At 43.6% G+C, this 9,901-nt stretch overlaps 1 protein-coding gene across 2 annotated transcripts in view; it reads right to left on the bottom strand.

The window, feature by feature from the left end:
• LOC105543370 (small EDRK-rich factor 1) overlaps positions 1–8,690 on the bottom strand; it is a 19,510-nt gene extending 10,820 nt beyond the window's left edge. Inside the window, exons 1-3 of one of the 2 annotated variants that reach the window (XM_011985235.1) lie at positions 8,478–8,690; positions 7,405–7,513; positions 1,512–1,890 (exon numbers count right to left, since the gene is read on the bottom strand). In XM_011985235.1, the coding sequence (XP_011840625.1) occupies positions 1,818–1,890; positions 7,405–7,513; positions 8,478–8,484 (189 nt within the window). In that variant the 5' untranslated portion in view covers positions 8,485–8,690 and the 3' untranslated portion in view covers positions 1,512–1,817. Of the gene's footprint in view, positions 1–1,511; positions 1,891–7,404; positions 7,514–8,477 lie in introns of those variants that run through there. The other variant, XM_011985234.1, reaches the window with a different exon arrangement.
• Between the last annotated feature and the right edge of the window lie 1,211 nt (positions 8,691–9,901).

The following is a 9,901-nucleotide window of genomic DNA, read 5'->3' as shown; positions in this document are numbered from 1 at the left end:
AGAGCAAGACACAGTCTCAAAAAAAAAAAAAAAAAAGAAAACTTATGGCTTATTACTCTGTGTAGAAATAAATTCTGGAGACAGAATTACAGAAATCAGGCCCACAAATTAAGCTACTGTAATCTTTTTGCCTTTGTGACTACCATCATAGAATATTCTGAAGACTAAAGTTAACTAAAGATCCAGAACAATGTTTTAATTTAATGAAAAATTTAGGCTAATATGAAGATAAAAACTGAGGCTAAAAAACTTCAGCTGGGTGGGATGGCTCATGCCTGTAATCCCAGCTCTATGGGAGGCCAAGAAAGGGGTGGATCACCTGAGGTTAGTAATTTGAGACCAGCCTGGCCAACATGGTGAAAACCCGTCTCTTCTAAAAATACAAAAATTAGCTGGGTCTGGTAGCGTACACCTGCAGTCCCAGCTCCTCAGGAGGCTGAGGCAGCAGAATCAGTTGAATCCAGGTGGCGGAGGTTGCAGTGAACCGAGATGGCACCACTGCGTTCTAGCCTGGGCAACAGAGCAAAACTCTGTCTCAAAACAACAAAAACGAAAACAAAAAAACAAAAAACTTCCTGGTTGTCTAATTCAATATTAGACACAAAAAATTATAGCCTATAACCTATGGGTGCTACCACCGGTAAGAGACATATCACAAGATATTATTATATTAGGCTAACTCTTCAGGATCTGTCCATTCAGAGAGTGGTTGACATATTGGACGATCAGAAAAATTTGTTAAACTGCATTATGTGAAAAATCAAGTATTTGTAGAATACTTACTTTAAAGTTATTCTATTTACTATTACAACGGCATTTTTATTCTCTTTGACATAGTTTTGCGTTTACTTCAGAATGCAGCAAGGTCTCAAACCTTAATTTCCCTAGGTTACATATTTCCAAATTTACAACTACCATCAAGACTCAAGTTTTAGAAGGGGCTGAGAACAGAAAATATGGTACTCCATTCAAAAAATATTAAAGTTATAAGTAGAACTGAGACCTCAGTTTACATCCACTTAGTTTCTATTCCAGTGGTTTGTAGTATCTGTTGTAAATTCTTCAAGCAAGCTTTGTAAGTTGGTTTTTTTTTTTTTTTTTTTTGAGGCAGAGTCTCGCTTTGTTGTCCAGGCTGGAGTGCAGTGGCGCAGTATCTGCTCACCGCAACCTCTACCTTGGGCTCAAGCGATTTTCCTACCTCAGCCTCCCGAGTAGCTGGGATTACAGGCATGTGCCGCCAACACCTGGCTAATTTTTTTTCTGTATTTTTAGTAGAGACAGGGTTTCATCATGTTGGTCAGGCTGGTCTCAAACTCCTGACCTCAAGTGATCCGCCCACTTTGGCCTCCCAAAATGCTGGGATTACGGGCATGAGCCACTGCGCCTGGTCCTGGAAGTTGGTTTCAAAGCAAAATTATACAAATGGATCTTAACTTCTATTATATATTTAAGTTTACTTCAAAGATCTACTTTATCCTTATCCTTAGAAACTGTGAGGAAAAAAACTACGTTGACAAAGATTTTTTATTACATAAGAGATCCTATTATCTGATCATATTACCTAATAAATTATATATGAATGTTCAATAATAAAAATAATATTCACCAATATGTCACATGCATGGTTAGTGTTTTATTCTTTGAAGACTGCTTCTAAAACATCGCACTAAGTCAAGCTGAAATGGTAAAGTTTAAAATAGTTTTTAAAGGATAAGTTATAACATATGTAATGACTGTCCACTCTACAAAATCTTGATCTTAGAGCTTATGATACACCCAGTTGGCAGTAGCACCCAGGTTTTCCAAATAGCCAGTCATCACTTTTCTCTTGTCTGCATAGACTTCTTCTCATTAGCTGCCTTCTGCTTTTGTTGCATGATCTCAGAGTCCCTACAATGAGGGAAAAGTCTGTAAGTTGTTACAGAAAAACCAATTTTATATTCTCACTTGTTTTCTACACATAACCCATTCAGTGCATTAGAAGACAATTGAAAAGATGATATAAACATTCTTGTCTTTCCATTTTCATGGCTGGAGACAAAATGGAAAGACAAAGACTGGAAAGACTTCGAAGTCAGATCTTACTCTGAATACCATCTCTGTTATAATGACCTTGGGCAAATAACCTCAAAGCCCTTACAAAATCCGAGCAATACGTATCAAGGTTGTCACAAGGAATCACTAACAGTGTCTGACATTAGGCAGCTACATGTAGAAATAATAGCTATTACTCCTGGTTGTTAACTAGTTAATTCATTCTAATTTTTTTTCTTGAAAGAAGAGGCATTTATGAACTCTCCTAGATATCCTAACTGGTATCTATGACTAGAACATAGATATTATGAAGGATTTCAGTTTCTCAGAAGCAAAAAAGCCCAAAAGCTAGTCACTGAAACTGGATTATACTAAAGAAAAGCTGGATGTTCAGGGTACTTTTTCTGTTTGTTTTTTTTTTGTGTTTTTTTTGAGAGGGAGTCTTGCTCTGTTGCCCAGGCTGGAGTACAGTGGCATGATCTCGGCTCACTGCAACCTCCGCTTCCCAGGTTCATGCAATTCTTCTGCCTCAGCCTACTGAGTAGCTGGGACTACAGGCCCACGCCACCACACTTGACTAATTTTTGTATTTTAAGTAGAGACGGGGTTTCACCATATTGGCTGGGCTGGTCTCGAACTCCTGACCTCGTGATCCGCCTGCCTCGGCCTCCCAAAGTGCTGGGATTACAGGCGTGAGCCACTGCGCCCGGCCCTTAACCCTTTTCATCTCTGGTCAAACTGACACATGCCATATAAACTGTGAACTATGACCAGACTACTTGGGTTAGGTGATTCATGAGTCCATGGACCCATATTTTAAAAATAGACTAAACGGCCACGTATTCAACATCTACTGTGTGTCAAGCACTCTACCAGCTCTGGTTAAAGTCCCACAACTCTGACTTATTAACCTCATATTTCAAATTTTTTTATTTTTTTATTTATTTTTTTGAGACAGAGTCTTGCTCTGTTGCCCAGGCTGGAGTGCAGTGGCACAATCTTTGTTTACTGCAACCTCCACCTCCCTGGTTCAAGTGATTCTCCTGTTTCAGCCTCCCAGTAGCTGGGATCACAGGCATGTGCCACCACGTCCAGCTAATTTTTGTATTTTTAGTAGAGAGGGTTTCACCATGTTGGCCAGGCTTGTCTCGAACTCCTGGCCTCAAGTTGATCCGTTCACCTCGGCCTCCCAAAGTGATGGAATTACAAGCGTGAGCCGCTGAGCCTGGCCTGTTTTAACTTTTTGAGGAACTGCTAAACTGATTTCTACAGCCATGACAGTAAGACATTTCTGTAAAGCCAATAGCAAAAACAAAGGAATAGAAAAAAGGCAAAATAGGCCCGTGGCTCCCATCTGTAATCCCAGCACTTTGGGAGGCTGAGGCAGGTGGATCACATGAAGTCGGGAGTTTGAAACCAGCCTGACCAACATGGAGAAACCCCATCTCTACTAAAAATACAAAATTAGCCGGGCATGGTGGTGGTACATACCTGTAATCCCAGCTACTTGGGAAGCTGAGGCAGCAGAATCACTTGCACCCAAGAGGTGGAGGTTGCGGTGAGCCGAGATTGCGCCACTGTACTCCGCCTGGGTAACAAGAGCGAAACTCAGTCTCAAAAAAAATAAATAAATAAAAATAAAGAAGAAAGGCAAAATAACACAGCTACAGGCTGTTCTGCCTATGAAGTAGCCAATCTTTATTTCCTTACTTTCCTAACAAACTTGCTTTCACTAAAAAAAAAAAAAAACACAGCTATAAAGAAATGAAGTACAGTGGAAAAACAACCATGACGGTTACTTCCCTATTTGAAACCAAGCTCTGCTGTGCTTACTATATGACCTTAGTAATGTTACTGAAGTTTAGAGCCTCAGTTTCCTATTCTACACATTAGTGTTAATACCATTTTTCAGGGTTATGATGAATAAAGAATAACACATATAGAACATCTAGTACAGAACTTAATAAGGAGTGCATATTTGGTAAACAATGACAATTTCTTTTTCTTTCTTTTTTTTGAGATGAAGTCTCGCTCTCGTCCCCCAGGCTGGAGTGCAATGGCACGATCTCCGCTCACTGCAACCTCCCCCTCCCAGGTTCAAGTGATTCTCTTGCCTCAGCCTCCTGACTAGCTGGGATTACAGGCGCCTGTCACCATGCCCAGTTAATTTTTGTATTTTTAGTAGAGACGGGGTTTCACCATGTTGGCCAGGCTGGTCTTGAACTCCTGACATCAGGTGATCCACCCACCTCGGCCTCCTGAAGTGTTTGGATTATAGGCGTGAGCCACCGCGCCCGGCCAACAATGACAATTTCTGAACCAAGCTAGACTAGGTTCTCCAATAAAAATACTACTGCAGGGTCACTGATTTATACCATGTTCATTTTTACTCTAAGGTGAGTAAACAGAAATTGAAGGCAAAGCTTATCACTTTAATAATAAATGTTAGGGCCGGGCATGGTGGCTCACACCTGTAATTCCAGCACTTTGGGGGACTGAGGTGGGCAAATCACTTGACCCCAGAAGTTCAAGACCTGCCTGGACAACATGATGAAACCCCATTTCTACTCAAAATACAAAAACTATCTGGGACTGGTGGTGTGCCCTTGTAGTCCCAGCTACTCAGAAGGCTGAGGTGGGAGGGTCACTTGAGCCTGGGAGGTAGAGCTTGCAGAGAGGCGAGACTGTGGCACTGCACTCCAGTCTGGGTCACAGAGTAAGACTCCATCTCCAAAAAAAAAAAAAAAAAAAGTGTCAGGACCTTTGCCTTAAATTAAGGTCTTTAATCTCATTAATCAATGATTCTTACTAGTGGCTGCACATCAGAATCACCTGGGAGCTGTTTTAAGTTCAGTTTAAGGTATAACTGGGTGGGGTGGGAGGCTGGGGGAGGGATAGCATCAGGAGAAATAACTAATGTAAATGACGAGTTGATGCATGCAGCAAACCAACATGGCACATGTATACCTACGTAACAAACCTGCACGTTGTGCACACGTACCCTAGAACTTAAAGTATAATAAATAAAAAAAAAATAAAAAAATAAAAGTATAACTGGGCCATCGCCGGGCTCACGCCTGTAATCCCAGCACTTTGGGAGGCTGAGGTGGGTGGATCACTTGAGGTCAGTAGCTTGAGACCAGCCTGGCCAACATGGTGAAACCCTGTCTCTACTAAAAATACAAAAATTAGCCGGGTGTGGTGGTGGGCACCTGCAATTCCAGCTACTTGGATTGCTGATGCAGGAGAATCGCTTAAGCCCTGGAGGCAGAGGTTGCAGTGAGCCGAGATCACACCACTGCACTCCAGCCCAGGCAACAGAATAAGCCTGTGTCTTAAAAAAAAAAAAGGTTTAACCTAAGTACAATAAAATTTACCTAGGGTGCTTTTTAATGCTCGACCTCAGACCAATTAAATCAGAACTGGATGAAAGATAAATGTTTGAGCATAGAGATATCCCAATTACCCCGATTTGATCATTACACATACAGGTTTTGTTTGTTTTTGTTTTTTGAGATGGAATTTCGCTCTTGTTGCCCAGGCTGGAGTGGAATGGTAAGATCTCAGTTCACCGCAACCTCCACGTCCCAGGTTCAAGTGATTCTCCTGTGTCAGCCTCCCAAGTAGCTGGCAGTACAGGTATTCACTACCACACCCGGCTAATTTTATAATTTTAGTAGAGACTAGGTTTCTCCATGTTGGTCAGGCTGGTCTTGAGCTCCCGACCTCAGGTAATCTGCCCACTTCGGCCTCCCAAAGTGCTGGGATAACAGGCATAAGCCACCACACCCAGCTGGTTTCCTTTTGTTCTTGCTGTTTTTTTTGAGACAGGGTCTCACTCTGTCACCCAGGCTGCAACGCAGTGGCAGGATCTCGGCTCTCTGCAACCTCCGCCTCCCAGGTTCAAGTGATTCTCCTGCCTTAGCCTCCCAAGTGGCTGGGACTACCCAGCCCACATACAGGTATTAAAATATCACATGTACCCCCAAAATATGTACAACTATCGTAATTCAATTTTTTAAAAAACAAAAAATCAGAACTGAGCATAAGGCGAGGCTTGAGTAGCTGTCGAGGTTTCCCAGGTGATTCTAATGTGCAGCCAGGATTGAGAACGCCTAATAAGCCACACTGAAGCACGTGCAGTCACTTATTCACTTAACCTCCAAGTTTCATATGGACAACATGATTTGAGAATAAAATTAAGCTTTGATTAGTTCTTTCAGAAACATGAATGTACTTTTTTTACTTAAGCTGCAGTCTAAAGTATTTCTGTAGCAGTTTTACATTGGCATATATAGTCATATATTAAGACTATGTACATGAATTCTCTCCAATGCAATGGATCTTCAGAAATCAGCATAGCTAGCTATTATACATATACTTTTTTGCATCTTCTTCAGAACTATTATCATTATATCAACAATTGAGTCACTTGTCATCCAGAGTAGTTTGGGTACGCTGTCTGCTTTGAAAATGTTGTAACTCTAGCACCTCACAGTGTTTTGCATATGGAAGATGTTATTTTGCTGAATAAAGCTTTTTTTTCTTTTTTGAGACGGAGTTTCCTGCTTAGTACCCAGGCTGGAGTGCAATGGCGCGATCTTCACTCACTGCAACCTCCCCCTCCTCGGTTCAAGCGATTCTCCTGCCTCAGCCTCCCAAGTAGCTGGGATTACAGGCATGCACCACTACACCCAGCTAATTTTGTATTTTTATTAGAGATAGGGTTTCACTATGTTGGTCAGGCTGGTCTCAAACTCCTGATCTCAGGTGATTCACCCACCTTGGCCTCCCAAAGTGTTGAGATTATGGGCTTGAGCCACTGCGCCCAGCCTATAAAGTTCTTATGGTTGTAGAGGAGCTGCATGAGTCTCTGCGAAACAAATAATAGCCTCAGAGCTTTACGTGCTTTATCTATGGGTTGGGATGGCTTCCCCACGTGGTTTTAGTCTGCCTGGCACAAATCATTAGGCCCTGTTCTACCGAGGGCTTAACAAAATGCTTTTCGTTCCCCAAAAATGAGGCCTTTTTTTTTTTTCAGACAGGGTCTAACTCTGCCACCGAGGCTGGAGTGCAGTGGTGCAATCGCAGCTCACTGCAGCCTTAACCTCCTGGGCTCAGGCGATTCTCCCGCCTCAGCCTCTGGAGTAGTCAAGACCACAACCATGTGCCACCATGCCTGGCCAATTAAAAAAATATATATTTTGTAGATACAGGGGCTGGTTATGTTGTCCAAGTTGGTCTCAAACTCTTGGCTTCAAGCAGTCCTCCCAAACTGCTGGGATTACAGGCATGATAAAACACACCCAGCCCAAAATGTGGCTTCAATCACAACGTCAGCGACTTTAGAATTAAATTAGTACCACTTACCTCTGCTTTCTCTGAGAGGCAGTCAGGCTATCCTCTTTTCTCTTACCCTTGCTAATTTCCTGGGTTTTCTTCATGTTTTTCTGGCGGGCAAGTTCTCGTTGATTTCCACCTACAAAGTCAAACAGTCATGCTCTTTTCCCATCTCCAAAATTATTAATAATTCCAATGAACAGGTCTTGTTTAAATGCATCTTTAGTTTGTGTTTTAATAGATAAACCAGCAGAGTAACAGACTGATGGTGTTCCCAGATCTGACAAAAAGGAAGTGGCTTAAAGGCAAACACTTAAAGACTTAAGAGTATTATCATCCCAATCAAGGTGGTCACTAGCTATAAATACCAGATATTTTAAAACAGATACTCGAATCTTGGGCCAGTATCCCAAAATAAGTTCTGGCTTTTGAGGGGAGTGGGTGGAAGGAGAAAGCTAGACACAGAGATCACAAGTTCAGCCCATCACTTGAGAGTTATCCGTATCTCCATGTAGAGGCGGAGAGGGGTGGATGGGGACTGAACAGATTGAAGGTAACTCTGCGAAAGGCAATGTGGGCCCTTTACGTCCTTATTCTAGCCACAACCCTGCAAGGTAGGCTTCATTGTTCTCATTTTGCAGAACAGACTGACCTAATACCTAGGACTAGTAGAAACGAGCATCAGATTTAGGACCTGCTCTAAAGCCTCCTGTTTTTTCGACTATTAGCTGCGAGAGCCAAACAAAAGAACCAGGGAGGCGACTCACTGGAGTTCCCGGTCCTCATTAGGCCTTAAGACTTGAGGTATCAGCTATAAACCTCCTCCAAACAAGGACCCTCCCCGGGCGGCCGTGTCCACATCTCCGGGGTGTGTTCTTTACCGCACAAACTCGCACCTAAGAGACAGGCACCCGTCCCGCCTGAGAAGCCGGGCCAGAACTACCCGCGAGCTCTCTCTCTGCAGACTGAAGCTGGGATTCCCGCCCTGCGGGACCCAAAGGGATTCTCCAGCCAGACCCCGCCTCCCCCGCCCGCTGCGCCTCAGCGCTAGGCTCCCACGCCGGACGCTCCCCGCAGCTTCCCACCCCAGTCTGCACACTCACGGGCCATGCCGACCACCGAGGGAGCCTGGAAGAGAGCAATTGGGAAAAGCAACGGCTCCCTGGCACTCTGGGCTACTGTCACCACTGTTCACCAGGAAGGCTGAGCCCGCGTGGGCCCTCCGCCCAGCTGCGCCTCCGCTCTGCTCCGCCAGCGGCCCCGCCCACTGGAGGCCAGACAACAGCCGGCGGCATGGCCGGCGCGTCACTGCGCGTGCGCGGCCGGGGCAGGGCCGGAGCTCCGAAGCTCGTGGAGACTTGGCAGCGCCGGGAGCCCTGCTGCAACAAATGCCTGGGAGATCCCAGAGAGAGCCCAGAAAGCGGGTTCTGTTCTGACTGAGGCATAGGCGTGTGTGGATTTTCCCTACTGTGCACCAGACACAGGGGCGGGGCTCCACCAGCTCCTCACCTTTTTTTTTTTTTAATAGGAAATGACAATAAACTCTACAATATATTACTTTTTGGCAAAGAACATTAGCTTTCATTCATCCCCTTGAGGAGGCGGAGAGTGGTGGATGGGAACTGAACAGATTGAGGGTAACTCTGCAAAAGGCACTGCTTATCCTTTACATATTTTCCTTCCTCATTCTAAACGCAACCCTGCAAGGTAGGCTTCATTGTTTTCATTTTGCAGAAGAGACAGACTTAACCGAGTAGGAATTGTTATGAGAATAAAATTTAAGACGGACTCTAAAGCCTATTTATTTTCCAGTTTATCCCAGTGCCCTTGTCACGATCCACAGTGCTTTACTAGTTTTAGGCTACTGACTCTGTGCTTAGGTTGTTTGGTGGGGAGAGGATGGCAGGGAGTGCAGTCTTAACCGCCATTCAGAATAGCCCAGAATAACCTCGGAACCTACATAAAAGCTGTGGACCATCCGTCATTGGTAGAAACACGTGTAGAGATGCTTCTATGGCTCATGTGGCATATAATTACATTGTTCACCTCTGTCATTGTCACACATACACAAGAATAAAAACAAAAGATAACATTGTTACAAACTGAGATGATTTGGATACCCCACATTGCCCTATATTTTAAAAACTTTTATTTTTGGAAGATCTGACATTTATACAGTACGAAAGCATTAGTAACAAGGATAACGAATCCTCAAGGAGATGCGACCAAACTTCAATTATTACCTCATACAATCGTCTATTTTAGAGAAGATGGAGAAAGTAAAGACTGAGGAGCTCTGGAGATGAACTGTCTGGGTTGAAAGTCCATCTCTACTAATTAGTAGCTATGTCAACTTGGACACTATTTCATTATGTTAAAGCTTTCTTATCTGTAAAATGGGGAGGCATGTACCTCCTTCATTAACTGAATTAATGTATGTGAAGTACTAGGTCCCCAGCATATGGTAGCACTCAATATGTTAGCTCTTACTGTCATTATTCCTTCAAATTCAGAGAGCCTGGCACAC

The sequence above is a fragment of the Mandrillus leucophaeus genome, unplaced genomic scaffold (genome assembly GCF_000951045.1).
Source record: "Mandrillus leucophaeus isolate KB7577 unplaced genomic scaffold, Mleu.le_1.0 Scaffold281, whole genome shotgun sequence".
NCBI lineage: Eukaryota > Metazoa > Chordata > Mammalia > Primates > Cercopithecidae > Mandrillus > Mandrillus leucophaeus.
This window is presented reverse-complemented; position numbering and strand designations above follow the sequence as displayed.